The sequence below is a fragment of the Molossus molossus genome, unplaced genomic scaffold (genome assembly GCF_014108415.1).
Source record: "Molossus molossus isolate mMolMol1 unplaced genomic scaffold, mMolMol1.p scaffold_m16_p_21, whole genome shotgun sequence".
NCBI lineage: Eukaryota > Metazoa > Chordata > Mammalia > Chiroptera > Molossidae > Molossus > Molossus molossus.
The window spans coordinates 21332317-21351751 of record NW_023425357.1 but is presented as its reverse complement, the minus strand read 5'-3'; the positions used below and the strand labels follow the sequence as shown (position 1 = coordinate 21351751).

At 47.5% G+C, this 19435-nt stretch overlaps 1 protein-coding gene across 8 annotated transcripts in view; it reads right to left on the bottom strand.

The window, feature by feature from the left end:
• The window catches only part of ZDHHC7 (zinc finger DHHC-type palmitoyltransferase 7), a 30811-nt gene extending 12108 nt beyond the window's left edge, over positions 1 to 18703 (bottom strand). The window contains exons 1-3 of one of the 8 annotated variants that reach the window (XM_036274783.1): positions 18524 to 18703; positions 5892 to 5977; positions 1982 to 2313 (exon numbers count right to left, since the gene is read on the bottom strand). In XM_036274783.1, coding sequence (XP_036130676.1) covers positions 1982 to 2296 — 315 coding nt within the window. In that variant the 5' untranslated portion in view covers positions 2297 to 2313; positions 5892 to 5977; positions 18524 to 18703. Of the gene's footprint in view, positions 1 to 1981; positions 2314 to 5891; positions 5978 to 8666; positions 8722 to 14360; positions 14578 to 18523 lie in introns of those variants that run through there. The other 7 variants (XM_036274784.1, XM_036274785.1, XM_036274788.1 and 4 more) reach the window with 7 other exon arrangements.
• Between the last annotated feature and the right edge of the window lie 732 nt (positions 18704 to 19435).

Genomic DNA, 19435 nt, shown 5'->3' with positions numbered 1-19435 from the left:
GTGTGGGGATGTGAGACCACACTCCCAAGGGTGGAGAGCTTTGTAGCCAATATCACTCAGGCCGCTCAGCTGAGCACCAGCGCCAGGGGGGCTCCCCCTTTCCACTGCTCCCCCTTTCTTATCAGTCTCTACATTGTTTCTTCAGTGCTCCTTGGACAAAATATGTCCAATCGGCTACACTTGTTTTTTTCCAGCTGACCACGTGGTGTTTTATCTGTAAATCAGGTCGGTGTCTGGGAGCAAGGGTGCTCAGCCCCTGTTACACTGAAGCCATCTTAAGCCCTCTGGGCCCACCCAGTTTTCAGCATCCAGGGAAGTGGTCGACACTACCAGGGCTTTTCCTGCCACGAACATCTGAGTAGAAATCGTTCCTCTGCCCTCCCCCCTGAAATGCCCTCCCCCCTGTAATGCCCTCCCCCCTGTAATGCCCTCCCCGTGGCCGTGGTGCTGATGTGCGGTGTCTGTGCGACAGGAGAGGGGCGGAGAGGCTCGGGCTCTGGAGTAGGGTCTGGTTCCAGAGGGAGGCTTTGCTGTGTAGAGGAAAGGAGAAGAGGCTCCTTTAAAAGTCTCTGAGGGACATCAGATTCCATTGTGGTCGAAGACCCCGCAGTCAGGGGAGGTTACAAAACCACGAGCAGACTTAGCTTCGAAGTTGTCACCTAAGTGCTGCTCCCAGCTGCCCACCTGGCTGGGTCTGTAATACTGGCACAGGCCCAAGGCCTCCACTAGTGACAGAATAAACAAATGACAGAATAAATGATGTAGGGTAACACCCCATGACACAAACTCAGACATAGCAAAAGTCAGATAAGCCAATGTGCTAGCCACATTCTGTGGTCTGATCAGTATCAGTTTATACTCAAACAAAGGTCTAATCTTATATACAAAAATTTTTAATAACAAAACATTAGCTTCTTGGTACCTTTTCAGAGAAAGCTACTACAGACAGGAGCCCAGCAGACTTTAATGTATAAATCGGGAGCCCCTGTGCCAGGGGCTAAAACCACTCTTTCAAGAACCTTCCCCAAACTCAGGCCCATGGCAACTGCTCACACCTAGCTGTGCACACCTGCAGCACAGCCCTGCCGACGGGGACTGCTCCCACTGGGCCTGCAGGCTTCACCTCCTCCGGGTTCTGGGGTGAGCCTGGAATCTAGTCTGGAGGTGACTCCTGGCTGAACTGGGAGGATCAGTACCACGTTGCCTCAGAATCTCAGATTAGCAGCCTTACAGCCAGCATGGAGCTTCTGAATCCAGGGGCCTTCGAGACAGCAGGAAGCACGGGCAGTTCACTGGGTGAGATCTGGCCCGTCTTTATTCTCAGAGGAACTGCTCCAAAAATAAGCCCTTCTCACACGCCTGCGTCAGCTCTCACTGTGCACTGAACCTGGTCTCTGCTGCGCAGTCGCCCCCTCCCAGGTCACACCTCACACCTGCTGGAACCAGTAATTAGTGAGTTCTTCCTCTCTGCTCTGCACACAGGCTGGACCTTGACCTTCTACCGGCTAGAGTGAGACGTCTGCTTCAGATTTTAGCTGAGACTTAAAAACAAGAGACTTACAAAGCTAGAAGGAACTTAGAGGTGATAGCTAACCTTTAGCCAAAGAGGTTAAATTAGTTGCTTATGGTCAAAAGGCAATTGTAAAGATTAGTACAGTGGTGAAATCTCGATCCTCGATCTCTCAGCTTTCGGTCCATTCCTCAGAGAAATAAAATATTTAAACTAGGAGGAATTTTAGAAATTATTTAGTATAATCTCTTCATTTGAATAGACAGCCCAACAGAAATATTTTTCATTAACATCCCATGATATCACTCTGTTTAAGCGATGCTTATTCTCCAGTGAAAGATGCTACAAGCCCACACCCAGGAATGAATAAAAACCTGAAGTTACAGTGCGAGAGGCCCTTTGCCACATGGTCTATGGTGTCACACGAGACCAGACACAGGAGGAAAATCTAGCTCCAGAGCGAGTACTCACGGGGTCGGTGAGCATGGTTCTCAGGTGAGATGACAGGGCAAGCACCGCTAAGCAGTTAAAAATGACTCCGTTGACCACAGAGTACCAGAAGTCTTTGGAAGGCAGCAGCATGACAAACGTCACTACAAAGTCTGCATAGACGACCAGAAGCCACGTCATGACAGCGCAGATCATGCCGCAGCCGTCGTGGATGAACCAGACCCTGTCTGCCACGTCAGCCTCGGAGGAAGAGGACGACGAAGAGTCATAATTGTCATTTTCGGTCAGGAGAGGATGGTGTTCGACATCCCGGAGCCGGTGTCCTGATGACGGCATGATTTTCCCGATGCACCCTGGAGGGGATAGACACAGAGTGATGAGGCTCCCAGGGAACACGGCCACAGCCACAGACGAACAAAGATAATGAAAAGAACGAGCCAGATGCACAATCACAGCACCCAAGTTCCCAAGCCACGGTGGACATGAGACTTGTACCACGGCTGCCACCCACTGTCCACGCAATGAGCCCCGTGCGACCTGACCTGTCTGTGCTGAGGTGCACAGATGACCTTACAGCTCTCACAGAAACAGGACTACCCACATGAGGGAAGGGTGATAAATAAGTGACTATTTCTCTACCCATTTTATATGGGCCGACCTGGGTTTTCTCAATGGGGTTCTGTTTACTTTCATCTCTCCCTCGTTTCAACACGGGATCATGTTTTGGAGGCAGGCTCCCATTTTTCTCTCTATCTTCAACTCTATATTGTGTTTCTAGAAAGCCCTTCCTCTCTAATCATTTGAAGTTTCCTTCACTTATTAATCCACTATTTTGACACCTTTCCGACTTCCTACAGTCCCTGATGCCCTAGGATCCAACAAAATAAAAGAGGAACTTGCATTTTTTCCTAGCAACTTGTTCTGCTGTTTATTATTATTATTTTTCTTTATTGGTTTTAGAGAGAGAAGAAGGGACAGAGGCAGAGATAGAAACATCGATGAGAGAGAACATTTATTGGCCGCCTCCTGCACGCTCTACACTGGGGATCGGGCCCACAACCTGGGCATGTGCTCTAACAGGGAATCGAACCGGTGAACTCTTGGGGCATGGGTCAATGATCAACCACTGAGCCACACCGGTTGTGCCTCTTCTGCTTCTTTAAACGAAGGACCTTGTCTTATTGGTGTTTGGTGTAGAGCAGTGATACTCATGATAAATAAAGAGAAGGAAGATAAAGACTCAGAGTTCATTTGGCCTTAGCTTTCATACAAGGGAGAGAAAAACACTGACAGTCTTTTAGCAAATGACCCAAGTGCTTTCTTGGCGCATGCGAACCGCTCATCTTTCCGACAAGCACGGAGCAAGAGCCCTCCCCAGTGTGAAGGAGCAGGAGCCGCAGAATGAAAGCTCATGGAGTCAGGTCTGCTACGAGTGATTGCCAGCCGTCTTTTGAACCTGGGCGTTCCATTATTTTTGTTTTCCTTAAACAAAACGGGAGCACAGTAATTATGCGCACATTTAATGAATAAATAAACTTGCAGATTAGAGTTCATTCTGCAAATATTTTGCAAAACTCTCCCTTGATACAAAAACATGGACTTGTACAAGAGAGAAATGAAATTGTTCCCCAGGGTCAGTAAAATAACCCTGCTCTTAGATCAGACACAAACAGCTCTAAAAAATATATTTTTTAAATATGTTTTTATTGATTTTTTTTTTTTTAGAGAGAGGGAGGAAGGGAGAAAGAGATAAAAACATCAATGTGAGAGAGACACATCGATGGGCTGCCTCCTGCACTCTCCCTACTGGGGATCGAGTCTGCAACCGGGGCATGTGCCCTGACCAGGAATCGAACCAGGACCTCTCAGTCCCTGGGACAACGCTCAATCCACTAAGTCACACTGGCCGGGTGCTTTAAAAATTTTTGGTGAGATAAACTAAAGAACTGGCCAGACCTTAGCCAGCCGTTCTTTCAGGGAGCCTTCCCCAGCAAACACCTCCGTTGAGTCCATTCCCTGTATATCCCCTCACCCTGTAGGACCCAATGTTTCTCTCTTTCAAGCAAGTCATCCTCAAAAGATAGTTGTCCTTCCTCCGAGGAGCACTTTGAAAGGGTCTCCGGGAATCAGACATGAGTATCTGGAGAAGTGCAAGCTGGTTCTGCCTACACCACTGTAAAGCCTGGTTTTGTCGAAGGGCAGACAGTGTCTGGAAGCTTCTGCACTTCCCTGGAACGCTCAGGGCACGCTCATCCGTTCCACTTGCGTGTGCTTACCCCTTCCCACCACCAGAGCTTCTGTGTGTCCCTCCCTGACTGTCAGCCCACCCAGAGGGGCTGGCCCTCTCTGCCTATGCCCCTTTCGGTGCCTGCGTGCTGTTGGCGGATGTCAACAAGAAACTGGTACCTCTCTCAGATGCGAATAGTTTGCTAGTGATTTGCATAAAAGTTTCTTAGTGAATCCTAACTGTACATCAAGACCTTAATGTGAAAAATTCCTCTGACCACAGTCCCTTGGCTTTCTGGTTCTGTTTCAAGCAGAACGCTTTCTATGAGCAACGGTGCTCGCTGGCAATAAGATGATGAGCTGTGCGGACAGGCGAGCCTGCTGTCAGAGCATGTCTGTGCAGTCTGAGTTCTACCCAGAGGTCAGGACCCCGCATGGCTTCTGAAGGCACACACTGCACGGCTGAGCCAGTCAGCTCGACCTCCTGGTGGGGTACTGGTGAGAACTGCCAGAGCGCGCAGGACAGCCCTGTGGTGGGTAGTATGCCTAGTGTAGCTCTGCTGGCGGCAAGAAGGGCAACCACAGGGACACCAAACACTGGCACGGTAGGGCATACCTAGAAGCACATCTCAGGATGCTGGTGCACGGTGCTCGTGTGCTTTAGGGCCAAACTCGTTAAACCCACTAGAAGACAAAAGGAAAAACCACCTGGTACCCGGAAGTGCCTTGATTTTCAAGAGTGTGGGCTGGATGCATTCGGTTATCCCTCATACCCTGCACGGGCGCTCTGCTGAGTCACTGTATTTACACTTCATTAATGAGACAGGAAGGGAGGGGAGGGCATGAAGAAACAATTTCTTCACATCGAACTAATCTAAAAACACCGGGAGCACGCGAGCAACGGTACAGCGATCTGCGATGGAAAACTAAAACGTACACTTTACTGTAAGGCTGCAATCTTACGCTACTCGAAATACCAAAATCGCTATTGATTTAATGCTCCTGAAAACCATTCTGGGAGGAACCTGAAAGCACTATGCATTGACCGATGGTCGAGCAGATGTCGCATCATCATTTTCTGACTTTTATGGCCGATTTAATGGGATTTTGTCTACACTCCTGAGCCTAAGCTGCTTGTTGTCCTTATGTCAAATAAAGCCCAGTTTCCCAGAACACAAAGCCACACTGCAGATCTCCATTATTTTAAAAATTAATTTATCTTTGTTACAGATGTTTCTCTTTTTTCTCCCATGGACACCCTCCTCCCGATCTAGCCCTCCCCTCACAGTATTGTCTGTGTCCACTGGTTATGCATATATGCAGATACATTCTTTGGTTTATCTCTTCTCCCCTCCTGCTCCCTCCTCTGAGGTTTGGCAGTCTGAACCCTACTTCTATGTCTCTGCATATCTTTTAAGGGGACAACCATAGAAGCAAAAGCTTTCCATGGCATTTGCACTGAGCATTCACCTCGTCTTGTAATACTTGCTAGTAACTTATCAGTTCACTTTCTCCCCGCCCCACCCCTAAGATACACTCTCCTTCTGGGACAGATGGTAAGCAAACCAATGACAGTAGGTGGAGAAACATTTCCCTACCACCATTACCCTTTCACACGCCCGCACGGCCTTTTCAATAGTACGCCGTTAGCAGGGGCCGTCAGAAAGGCAATAGTGATTATCCACCTAAAGAACCACACGCTTACCTCACAAATTATTTTGAAACATTACTTGGACATTTTGCGCCTTTTCTTCAGGATCTGAAGGTACATACTGTCCTATGTGATAGGATCTGAAAGAAAATAAAATTGGATTAGAAAAGCTACTTATGACAGGAGCGCGTATAGTATTTCTTAGGATCTGATTAATTTTGGGAGCACATATAACCAAATAACATTTTACACCAAGTTCTGTTATTGAGAACTATCCTTAACTGTGAATCTTTGCTCCTCTAAATTTTCATTACTAGGAAATAAAACTAAGTCTTCTGAGTGTGTCCATTTTACCCTCCTGCCATTTTAGCCCCAGTGTTGAAGACAAATCTTTTAAGCTGAGACCAAATCTGCCTACCCTGCGTCTCAACAGTCAACATTTGTTTACTTGACAAAGGAATCACAGCAAAGAGGGACAGGAGACCGAGAAGTGCGGAGTGCTGGATGGAAGGGGCACGTCACGTGGAAGAACAGGTGCACGCGAGTGAGGGCCGCCTGCAGAAGAAAGAAGCTCCCAGTGCGTCCCCCACCTGGCTCACCGGCAGGTGGCCGCACACAGAGCTTCCGGAGGCACTCCTGTGGCCCAGGAGACACAAAACACAGGGGAACCTCAACAAAGGGGTCAGATTCACTGCCACATGTCCCTGAGACGAGGGCCACCAGAGGCCATCCTACATGGCTCCAAGTGCTTGGCCCACCTCGTTCTTAAATACGAACAAACAGCCGACGACAGTCAGGTGTTCTGAAGAAAGCCCAAAACAGGTCTCAGGAAAGACTGAGCCCCAAGAAAAAGAATTCAGAGCAGGCATGATGCAGAGAAGAAAACGTAAGAAGAAATAAGAACTTGTATCTGTGAAACAAAAAGAGGAACATTATGAGGACTTCCTAGTTATTGAACAAAAAAAATAGGATGGTAGAATTTTGAAATCTTAAAAACAGGACTGGATGAGAGAAAGGGGAAATTTCCCAGAAAGGAGAACTAAAGGACAAAGAGAAAGACCTCGGGGAAAAATAAGCTTAGAGGACCAGTCCAGGAGGGCCATCTTCCCCACAACAGGTCTGGCGGGGCCGGGGCCAAACACCTGCAGCACAGCCGGGCTTCCATTCTGCTGCCGGGCCCTCGCGCCTTGCAGCCTGTCCGCTCTCTCTCGCCACTGTCCTTCCAATATATCATTTTTCTGCTTGAACCCTCAGTTAGAGTCTATTTTTGTTTCTTTCCTTTTTTTTTTTATGTTTTCTTTTATAAATTAAATTTATTGGGGTAACACTGATTAATAATTATATAAGTTTCAGTGTACAATTATTATAGATTTGTTTTATTTTTTGGAGAGAGAGAGAGAAATATCAATGTGAGAGAGAACCACTGATCAGCTGCCTCCTGCACTGGGGATCCAGCCCACAACCTGGGCATGTGCCCTGATTGGGAATCGAAGGGACTTCTCAGTCCATGGGACTGGGCTCAGTGTACAATTATAATACATCATCTGTATATTGCACCGTGTGCTCACTTCCCAAAGCCTAGTCTCCTTCCGTCAACATAAATTTGACCCCCTTTACCCTCTTCATCTTCCCCCACCCCCATTCCGCATCTGGTAACTGCCATACTGTTGTCTGTGTGTCTATGAGTTTATTTGTTTGTTGGTTGCTTTTTGTTTTATATCCCACATGTGAGTGAAATCATATGGTTCTTGTCTTTTTCTGTTTAACGTTTTTCACTTAGCATGATCCATCCATGTTGTCACAAATGGCAACATTTCATCTTTTACGGTTGAGTAGTATTCCTTTGTATATATGTACCACATATTCTTTATCCAATCATCTGTCGAAGGACGCTTGACTTGTTTCTATGTCTTGGCTATGGTGACTGATGATAGGGGTACATATACTTTTACAAAGATGTGTTTTCAACTTTTCCAGGTAGGTACACAGAAAGACTGCTGGGTCATATGGTAGTTCTACTCTTAATTTTCTGAGAAACCTCCACACTGTTCTCCATAGTGGCTATATTTCCACCAGCAGTGTACAAGGGTTCCCTCTTCTCCACATCTCTCTAACACTTGTTATTACTTGTCTCATTGATGACAGCCATTCTGACAGGTGTGAGGTGGTATCTCAGTGTGTTTTCACTTGCCATTTCCCTCATAGCTGGTGAAGTTGAGCATCTTGTCATATTACCTGTTGGCCACCTCTATGTCTACTTGGGAAAAGTGTCTGTTCTGGTCCTCTGCCCATTTTTTAACCAGAAACAATCCAATTAAATAGGGTGTGTGTTTTCTGAAACCGAGATGCCCGACGTGACACCAGGGGGCTGAGGCTGGTGTGGCAGAGGGTGAAGGGAGAGGGGGCCGGGGGAGGAGAGGCATGGAGGATATGTTTCCCTAGTCTCCGCCACCAGATCCTGGTGTTCCTCCAGGACCCAGAGGCTGCTCAGTGTTTGCTGTCTCAGGTCTGCTGTGCCTCCACCTGGGCCGGGCTCTGCTGTGGGCCCCCCGCCCACCCCTCCACTGCAAGTCTCCTCAGGACTCGGTCCACCCGCTGCACTTCCCGGACAACCTTCCGCCCCGCCTCAGCGCCACCCTAATGTATTTCCGGCTCCGAGTCCCTTCTGAACTTGTTAATAATAAATTTGGCCATAAATGCCAAGGTGCTTAAACTAACAGTGGTGACTTTTTAAATATGGTATTTATATATAGTAACTTTATTAAAATATCTAGGCGACAGCCAACAACTTGAAATGTTTTTGGGAGTCAAGACCCATCTTAGACTTACTTTGAACTGTATTTTCAGTAAGTTTCTTAATCTCTTCCCCTCACTTTTTTCCTTGGCTATAAAAAAAATGTGTATTTCTCATTAGCAAACTGTAAACAAGTAAGTAAACAAAAGACATGGGTATTCTTTGGTGATCATTTACTACAAAACAGAATTAAGTTACAATTGCTTTACTAAGGCAATGAAAAGAAAGTCTACCGTAGAGTTAGGTCTTCATGTTGATATTACAATGCTGTTTAAACTCATCATTGTTTTACTCTTCATACACCCACTGATGACCTATATAAAACACAGCAATAAGCAAATCTCTGCTTCAGACACAGAAGCAGCCTAAGAAGCAAACGCCAGCCCGAGAGAGACCCCTTTAATTCAAACAGGGGGGCCGGGGCCCTCCAAGCACCCTACTCCATGCGTGCTTCCCCGCCCCATGCTCAACCACAGACAGGAGCTCACAAACCAACAGAGGTGGGAGGCATCTGCCTTGCAAATAATGTGCTAAGTGTTATCCCCAAATTAGGAGCAAAGTGTGATGAGGGAGAGAGATGACAAAGGCTAATTCTGTCTGCAGGAACCAGAGAACGTGTCAGTAAAGAAGGTGAGAATAGCGTGAAAAGGCTCAGGGGGGCAAAGGAGGTGGGAAAGGGAAGGGAAATGTGACCCAAGGAGAGACTGGGGTCCACACAAAAAGCACCCTGGATGCCAAGCTCGAGGTTCTGGATTCGGCACTGCTTTCTGCTGGAAAGGGAGGCAGCAGAATTCAGGTAAACAGAAAGGTGTCTTAAAAAGATAACTGGTGGGCCCTGGCCGGTTTGGCTCAGCGGTTAGAGCGTCAGCCTGCGGTCCAGAGAGACCCGGGTTCGGTTCCCACTAAGGGCACGTACCTCGGTTGCAGTTTGTCCCCGGCACTGGTTGGGTTGTGCAGAAGGCAGCCACTCGATGTGTCCCTTTCACGTCGATGTTTCTCTCTCTCTCTCTCTCTCTCCCCCTCCCACTCAATCTGAACAAAAAATGGAAAAATGTCCTCAGGTGAGGATTAAAGGGGAAAAAAAAAAGATAACTGGCGGGAAAGTGGGACCAGGATGGAAGGAGAAAGACAGGCAACCAGGAGGCTGCTGCTGTGACCCAGAGCAGATGGCAGAGACCAGAGCCAAGAGGGGAGCAGGACCTGAAGGGGGCTGTGTGAGAGACAGTCACAGCGAGAAACAGCATAGCAACCAACATGGAAAGGACGGGGCACAGGACAGGAAATAGAAGGGACTCCAAGGCTTGACTGCCCTGGCTGATACTCTCACGAAAAATGGGAGCTGCAGACTCAGGGAGAGAGTGCTCAGACTGGGGCGCAATGAATCTGAGGTGCCTGCAGAATGAGCCAGCAGAGCTGACCAGCTGCCAGTTAATATCTGATCTCCCCCAGCCCCAATCCAGATATGGAACGGGAGAGCCCAGCGCAGAGGGAGCAGGTGCAGTGGGAAGATGCACTCACCCAGGAGGCCACGGAAGTGTGAGGCTGACACCCTGGGAACACAGGCATGAGAGGAGGAAGAGGTAGAAAGAGGCAGGGGTGGAGGCCGGGAAGGGAGTTAAGGGCAGGAAGGAAGGCAGGAGCAGTCAACACACCAAAGGGGATGCTAGGAGAGCACAAGCGGATTCAGTTTCAGAAGTGCCAAGAGCTGCCCTGGCCAGTGTGGCTCAGTGGTTGGAGTGCTGTCCTGTACACAAAGAAGGCTGCAGGTTTGGTTCCCGGTCAGGGTACATACCTAGGTTGTAAGTTCAATCCCCTGTTGGGGTGCATATGCACAGGAGGCAACTGATCGATGTTTCTCTCTCTCTTTCTCAAATCAATAAGCATGTCCTCAGGTTAGTATAAAAAATAAAATAAAAAAGGAAGTGCCAGGAACTTGGAGACAGAGTGGTGAGGTAATTAAATAAGCAAAATTTCTAAAATGTGGTTAAGAGAAGGACATAAGTAGCTAGAAGTGGGAAATGTTTTTCTTTAATTTCTTCTCTCGTGTTTTATCTCACTTAAAGCTACGATGATCTTAAAAAAAAACACTTGGTCTTGCCATTTTATAGATGAGCCACCACGGACCCACAGGATTTAAGTACCTACCCAAAGTCACAGTTAGTCCCTGGAACTCCATAAGAGTCCCATCATGCTGCATCTCGGTATGACCATGCCACACTTTAAAAAGCCTAGGACAGCCCCAACAGTGACTGAATGTAGCCCTGGCCGGTGTCTCAGCTGGTTGGAGCGTCGTTCTGTACACCAAAAGGTTGCAGGTTTGATTCGCGGTCGGGGCACATGCAGGAGACAACCGATTGATATTTCTCGCTCTCTCTAAAAAATCAATAAAAACATCTTTGGGTAAAGATTAAACAACACCAACAAAAAGGAATGAGGGTCCAAGTGTGCACACTCAAGGAGGGGACAGTTGCCGGGGCAGAATGACCCTTCTTCCCTAGACTGAAGGAAGAGGCTGCTACTGACAGGATGGACCAAAGCTAGAGGGGTCACACTCCCTAACACTAGCCTAACATTATCTTCTGAGCAAAGAGGAAGGAGGTGGGCTGTGCGTATCCAAAGCGGAGAAGAGCTTGCGATTGGGAAAAGGAAGCCACAGGAGGGCAGCCAAGGCCTGACACACAACACTGGACACAGAGGGCTGACGACGTCCAGATGCTGACAAAGTGCCGAGAACGGCTGGCCCTTTTATCCGAACTCTGGCCCTGCTCTACAAAGGCTTGCGTGGCTGGAGAGTAACAAGATGATGCCCCAAAACCAGGGCATCCAAGGCAAGACTTGGGCTGGGGAACCAGAGTGCGGGACAAAGGGTGAGGCCTGATCAGCCAGGAGACAGAAACCCTCAAGGAACTGAAGGTTCTGGGGAGACTGAGCACCAAGTTGGAAGAGAGTGACAAGGTAGCCAGGGCGAACCGAGCTGGGTCAGCGGGGGCACTTTTAAGAATTCAGAGGAGGTGCCATTCAGGACAGCAAAGTGTCTCAAGTGTGGCTGTGCAAACAGGCTGACACACAGAAGGGAGGGAAGGGAGGATGTCAAGCACTTAGGTCCCAGGTGTGTTGCCAACCTGAATGAACAGTGAACCAGGGTGGGGCCTGAGTTAGGGTGGGTTATACTAAGGAGAGAACCAGAATCCTCACTACATTTGGTACAAGTACTGAGCATTCAGATAATCTCCGGTGTCTACTGCATTTATGTTCTTAAATGTTCTCTCCATCAATTTACAATCAAGAAAGTTTGTGCTTTCAAACCCTACCGATAATGGATGCCTTGGGAAACCACTATTTTCTTCTCAAATTACTAATTAACCTTTAAGGAAAAAAACCCAACATAACAGTAAGCTAGCTAAAGCCAAGTCTCATTATCCTTACTGTGAACAGTAAGAGTATTTAACTTTTCTAAAAAGGTTTTTTTCACTCAAGTACTTAATCACTCCAAAATAGCACTTGGACATTGCATATCAAAAAGATGGTGAGCTGGGACACACACCAACAAAAAGCCACAGGACTAGGAGAGGAAAGCCACTCTCGTGAGTGGGAGTGGGGGTAGTGGAGACAACACTGAGTTTTCCTCCTTTCTCACCAGCCACACCTCATTCTCCTACTCGGTCCTTCTCCTGCATAGCTGCCTAAATGCTGGGAGGGCTCAGGCTCAGCCCTGGGTTTTCTCTTTATCTATATGCTGTCTAAATGGTCTCACAGGATCCCAGCCCCATGTCGTTAAAAATATGGGTATCTGGGAAACTTCCAAACGAATAATGCATCACTGAGTACGTCCAACTGGCTCCTCAGCAACTCCACTGCAGGAGGCCAAAACAAAAACATGCCCCCACCCAGCCAACTGTCACAACCCCACTCTTCCCATCTTAATAAAGAGCACACCATCTAGTTGCCAAAGTCAAAACAAAGGACTCACCTTTCATTTAACTCTTTCTCCCACCTCCCCATCCAACCCCTCAGCAAGTCCTATAGGTTCCACCTCCCAAATCCACCCAAATCTGATCCTCTCTTCCACCTCCCCACCCAGCCAAATCAAGGCACACGGGCCCTCACCTGGGCTTTCTATACTCACTGCCTCTATTCACCTAACCAGCCGTTTCCCATTCAGCACCCAGAGTATGTTTTCATAGACAGAAATCAGATGGAGTTGGTCCCTCACTTAAAACCATCCGGTGACTGTCTCGAAGGTTAGATACAAGCCAAAGGCCTCCAAGAGGCCTCTAACCCCTCTTACCTCCCCCCTTACGGGCTGTCTTGTTCCTCTGTCAGACACCTCAACAGAATATCCCCCATACTATCCTCAGCACACCCCTAGAACACACACACGCTGCAGATAGTCACAGAGTGAATGAGTGAGAATCAGGATAAAAAGCAGAGACGAAGCCCATGGGAACATGAGAGGAATCTGAAAGAGGATCGAAGTGGGCGATCTGGCATGGGGGGTGGGGCCAGACGGTCAGGAGCCTTGGAGAAAAGAAGTAGGAGAGAAATGTGTTAGAGCTAAAGGGGAAGAGGGAGAAGAGAAGGAACAGAGAACCCCACACTAGCAGGGATTTTTTGGGGACAGCTCAACTAGAGGCTGGATGAGGTGGGCTCAAAGGCACACACACCAAAGGTTTCACTTTTGTCCCTGTACTAGAGCCACAACCTGACTCAATGTCAAATGGAGCAGTGATTTTTTAAAACCCCGATGTGGTAAGTAAACCGTCAAGAATTCTAAATGCAGAAACAAAGAAAGCCCCAGAGTTCCAAACCTCTTCAAATGTCCTGGCCCAGGGAATAACTGAACCTGAAAACTGCTGACGAATTCCAACCTTCTTCCATATTTTCCTAAATAGGGCTTCCTTGTTTAACGTGAAGTGAATTTTTAGAACATCAGACTCACCAAAATCCAAAATGCGATGAACATTTCATATGCTAAGAGTAGCTTTTGCTCTCAGTTGCAAGGTGATGACAATGTAGAACATTGGAAGGTGAAAAGAAAGGCCAATTACTGAACACTTACTGTGTGTCAGGAGCTTTATATACATTATCACACTCACTCCAGCCACTACTCTAAAAGCCGGGCACTATTACTAGCATTTTAGGAATAAGGAAATTGAGTCCTAGAGCAAAAGTAACTTGCCCAAGTTCATGGCCAGCAAAGGGTGGAGTCAGGACTGTTTTGACTCCAAAGCCCATGTTCTTCCATTAAAATACACTGCCTCCCAGAGCACTTGGTTTTAGAAAATGCATTCTGTAATGAATAAATTGAATTTGGGAAATACGGAACTTCAAGCATTCAAAACATTTTAAAAAAGGAATGGTACTGTAAAAGCCTGTCTCAAGGGAAACTGGAAGCTTCTCTGTTCTGACTGGCCCCTACTCACTGGGTATTGCAAAGGAACTGCACCCTTTCCCAGAAAGAACCAGACCACCAGCTTAACACAGGCTGGCCTCTCCTCCATTAACCGACAACATTCCTCACACAACCAGTATTTGTTAGAACCTTTTAACCTGCAGGCACAGATCCCGCTCCTCCCTCATTCCTACGTGCTGATGACATTTCCCACTGACAGCTCTGGTCCTTCCCTTCCCACCTTTCCCACAAGCCACCTCTGGCCTGTACATCTGCAGAATCCTAACCTCAGAGGGTGTCCAGGTTCCAACCCCCTCTATGTGACTGCAGGAGTTACCATGAAAATCACAGCGTGGGTTACAAAGTCAGCCTGGTCCCAAACCTTGGGGCCACGGCATTCCAGGCTCCACTGGCTCTGCTCTCCCTACCGTCCCAGGCTGTTCTCACCCTCTTCCACAGTGCTCATTCCGGCTCCCCTTGCCACGCACCCTTTCACACCTCTGTGCTTTGGCTCCTGCTGTTTTTCCTCCAACAGAAGACTCTCACTTGCTGCCTGGCCAGATTATTCATTAATCTAACATTTACCAAGCACCCACTACATGCAAGGCACAGTAAGATAACACAAGTGTTTCCAAAACTATGAGGTGTGGTACCAATATAAGGCCCTATAAGGAGTCTGGATTTTAGTAGGCAATTAACAGGTTTCTACCAAAGGTTTTTCAAGAATGGAATGAAGTATAAGCAAGGCTAAGATTAGCAAGACAGGAACATGTTTGTAGAAAGAGGCAAAGAAGACAGTGAAAGAAGAAAATCAAAGAGGCAAGTGAGAATAAATGGCTAAATCCTTGTCCCATGACAGGCAGACCAAAGGGCAGATACAAGTTGACACTGGGAAAGAGGGATTATCTCTTCCTCAAAGGCAAGGGGAGGCAAAAGACTGATGGAGATTCAGATATTTTATCTAGAAAGGAATCAAAGTTGAGAGAACTCACCCAGGGGCCTTTGTCTCATGATCTAGAAGGCAGTCATTTGTCAATGGTTAAAAAAAAAAAGGATATTTTAAGGGACCATGAGAGAAGGAAGGATGCTGTGCAGTAAAGAATTTAAACTTGCCCTAAAGGAGGTCTGGCTTCTGTCCTCAAGTGACAATCAATCTGAGTTTTGGTAGGGGCTGGCTACACAAGAAAGACTAACAATGTAATGAAGGGTGAGACTTTGGGTTATGCAGTTATCAGTTGACCTGGACACGGAGATCAACCAAGTAAGCAATCAATCACAGGTGGAACCCCCAAAAAGACTCTGAACATGAAGGTCCAGGTGAGCTTGCCTGGTTGGCAATACCCTGGGCATACTGTCTCATATCAATGCCAGGGTAGTAATGTGTTCTGACAGAAGCCCCCCCTCTGATACTTCCCTGGACTCTGTCCTACAGGCCTCTTACCCTGGCTGATTTTATTCTGCATTCTTTCCCTGTAGTAAACCGTAATTGTGAGTATGACAGCTTACCGTGAGTTCCGTGAGTCCTCCTTCCTAATAATCAAACAGTAGGGTGGTCTGGGGAATCCCCAAACTTGCAGCTGAGGCCAGCAGAGAAGGTGGTCTTGTGTGGACTGTCCCTTCTAAACTCTGTGGGTGACTAACTCTCACAGCTGTCCTACACTCCTCCCAGGTGCTATAGCTCAAGGGTCACACAGCAAGCTAACACTGACCCTGGACGCTGTTCTTGGTGACAAGCAGGAATGGGAATAAGTGTTCAGAATTTATTCTCTGCTCTAGTGTTTGATTTTTTACAAAACAAGCATGTGTTGCTTTATAACTAAAACGTCACTTTTAAGAAACACCTACCCAAAAAGCTGCTTCAAGAAAATTATCCTGTAGAGCTGGTCAGCAGAGATGGAACAGGGAAGTTCTGGAATCATCAGGAAAACTACTTCTCAGTTCATCCCAAACATTAACTTTGTACGTGAACTTATTTACAGCCCCATTTCCTCATATTTACAAAGATTATATTATTTATAGCACCAAACAGCCCAAGCCTGCAGAACAGTTTTAGTAAGAATGTAAAAGTATGTCCATACTTTTGAGTAAATCAAGACTGTTCTTATATATAGTTCCAGCCATGCTATTCATGCTAATACAATCATGTGCTGTGTAATGACATTTCGGCCAACAATGAACCACATACAGGATAGTCTTCTCATAAGACTATAATGGAGCTGAAAAAGTCCTATTGCCTACTGATGTCATAACGCAACACATTTCTCACATTTGTGACTATGCTAGAGTACACAACCTTACGGGGCTGCCAGTCACATAAAAGTACTGCATATACAAATATGTCCAGTACATAATACTTGATAATGATAATAAACAACTGTGTTACTGGTTTATATATTTACTATAACATACTTTTTATTGTTAGAGTGTACCTTCTACTTATAAAACAGTACGCCTTGTTACACTGACAGCAGCGTCACACACCTGGTTTACCATGTCTCTTGATTACATCATTTTCTCTTGAACTTACTTTAATCTTGTGTTGTACAGTAACATGGTGTGCAGGTTTTCAGCCTGGGAGCACTAGGCTATGCCATATAGTCTAGGCGTGTAGTAGGCTGTACCATCTAGGTTTGTGTAAGAGCACTCTATGATGTTCACACACAGTATAATCGCCTAACGATGCATTTCTCAGAAAGTATCCCCGTTAAGTGGTGCATGGCTGTACCACTAAAAGAGGATTTCTGCTTTTATAGTGCACTGATTAGCATGGCTGTAAAGTTCCAATTCACTAATTGTAATCCAAGGCAGGCTCTGAGCCATCGGTAGCACAACACTTCTGAATACATTTTTACCCATTTGCCTTCTTACGGGACATTTGCATAGAATTCCAACTGTTGTTTTATAAATTCTTTAGGAAATTAACTTTTCAGATGGTCTTGTTCTCCTCCATATCTCAACTCAAAAGTCAATGTGAACCTACCAGTCTAAGTCCAAAAAAGTATACAATCCAAGTAACTTCAATAAATCTAACCCTTCTTTTTTCCGGAATGTTCAAGAAATGCAATTTATTACTTCTGTTCCATTCCATTTTTCCAGCTATCCCAATAGTCAGTCACTTTAACCAAGATGTAACTTCTTAACAAACAAACTTAACTAGGTAACTTTTAAAAAAGTTATTTATTGAGTTTTGAGAGAGAGGAAGGAAGAGAGAGAGAAAAGTCGATTTGTTATGTCATTGGTTGATTCTTGTATGTGCTCTGACTGGGGATCGAACCCACAACCTTGGCATAAGGGGACAACACTCTAACCACTTGAGCTACCTGGCCAGGGCACAAGGTGAGTTTTTATTATTTTTCTTTATTGATTTTAGAGAGAAAGAAAGGGAAAAGGAGAGAGAAAAGCATTGATGAGAAAGAATATCGATTGGCGGCCTCCTGCATGCCCCCCACTCGGGAGCAGGCCCACAACCCCAGCATGTGCCCTAAGCAGGAATGGAACCGGCCACCTCTTGGAGTTGATGATCAACCACTAAGCCACACCAGCCCGGCACAAGGTGAGTTTTTAAAAGGTGACTTTGGATAAGTAAATTATAACAATATCAAAAAACTAAATTTATCATCTGTGAGGTGAAGAGATTAGGAAGAAAAATATATTGAGTTAGATTTCTAGACTACCTGAGACAATAAGAGTTAAACAGACATTAAGTATATACACTACCAGAATGCAAATGTAACAGTGTAGCATCGGTTTGGAAAGCAATGTACAGAACCTGGACAGCAAAAGAAGCTACAAAGCAGGTGTACCAACAGTTCTTACACTCCAATTTAATGACCATGATAAACTGGCTGCTCATAAACGAATAGTGTCCATCCAAGAGCAAAAAGAGACAGTCCCCACAGCAATGACTTCTCAGGAGAGAGGAGCTTTGGCCTCACTAAGAAGAGATGGCAGACACTTCCCTGAAGGCTGACTTGATTGTCCCAGATGCCCTGTCAGAAAATCCCCCAAAGATCATTGAGGGGAAGGGAAGATAATGAGAAAGACGCACGAAGAAGAAAGTTAAAATTTTAAGGGGGAGAAGAACAAGGGTATTCAAGGAGCCACGCAAGGTGTGGGAGAAAGCTCATTGTAATAGATGCCTATAAACAACTCTTTATAGCTTACAGTAGGGTTTACAGCCATTCTCTCCTCTAGCCCTACCAACAACCCGTTATTAGAGAGAAAACCGTGGCTCGGAGAGCTTGCTGTCACGCCAAGGTCAGGCAAGAAGCTGGGGCTACAACTCGGGCCCTATCCCGAAAGATCAAGTGAGGAGGGACAAGGGGACACCTGGGGAAGTCAAGTGCAAGCACAGGGTGCCCCTGAGGAATTTGGGAAGGTTGCAGATCACGAAGGGGTGGAGGAGAGGGAGCGGGGGGCAGGTAATGGCCAGGGGACCTGGGCGTGAGCCCAGCCAACCCAGCCCGGCCCGGCCCGCCCAGCCCAGCCCACCGCACTCACCCGAGGCCCAGGCGGGGTCACCCGGCGCTACGGCTCCTCCTGGCCTGCGGCGGCGGCGGGGGCGACTGCAGCGGCCAAGGCAGGGACGCATCATGCGGCCGCGCTCATGGCCGGGCCGGAGCGGGCCGCGTGGCTCGGATCGGGTCAGTCCGGCCGGGCCGATCGGAGGGAGGTGGCCGCCGAGCCCACTCCGGAGCCCAGAACCCAGCCCGGAGAGCCGGGCGGTGCGACCCCCGGAAGTGAACCCGGAGGTCAGCGGCGTCGCGCTTGCGCAGTTCCGGCCGCCTCCGGCGCCTGGCTGCGGAGGGGAGTGCGTCCGGTGCTTTCCGCGAGGTGACAGCGGTCCCTCTGGAACAAAGGCTCTTAAGGACTGACAGTTCCTTGAGGAGGGCCGCTTCCAGTCACAGGTTCCCTCGCTAAGGTAAAGAGGTCCCTCCCAAAGGAGATCCGGAAGGGAAAGGATGGGGCTACGGGCTGCCGCACGGTCCAAGCCACGCGTTAAGCTGTCACGCTGGGTGCCGAGCGAGTTCTTGCCCGAGTGATTCGAGCCCGCGGCCACCTCTCAAGGCACTGTCCCCTTTAGGAGTGGCCTGCACCGTGGGGGACTGAGAACTCAGAAAATGGGGAAATGGAAACCACGGCCTGGGAAACAGCCGGAGGCAGGAGCACGTGGGAAAAGAGGAAGCGCACTGGACTGGGAATTGGAGGCCTGATTCCTGGGGTCCAGGGGGCTCTAGTCTACCCTCTCGGAGGGATCAGGACATCGGAGCATCCCAACGATTCCTTCCAGATGATAAGTCCTAAGGTTTTTGAACATAGACACGTTTGTTTGTTTGTTTGAGTTTCCTATATTTGGGGCAGTTGCTGCACGTCTGGGAAGCAGATGCTTAGTGTTGTGAAACTGGTAAGTAC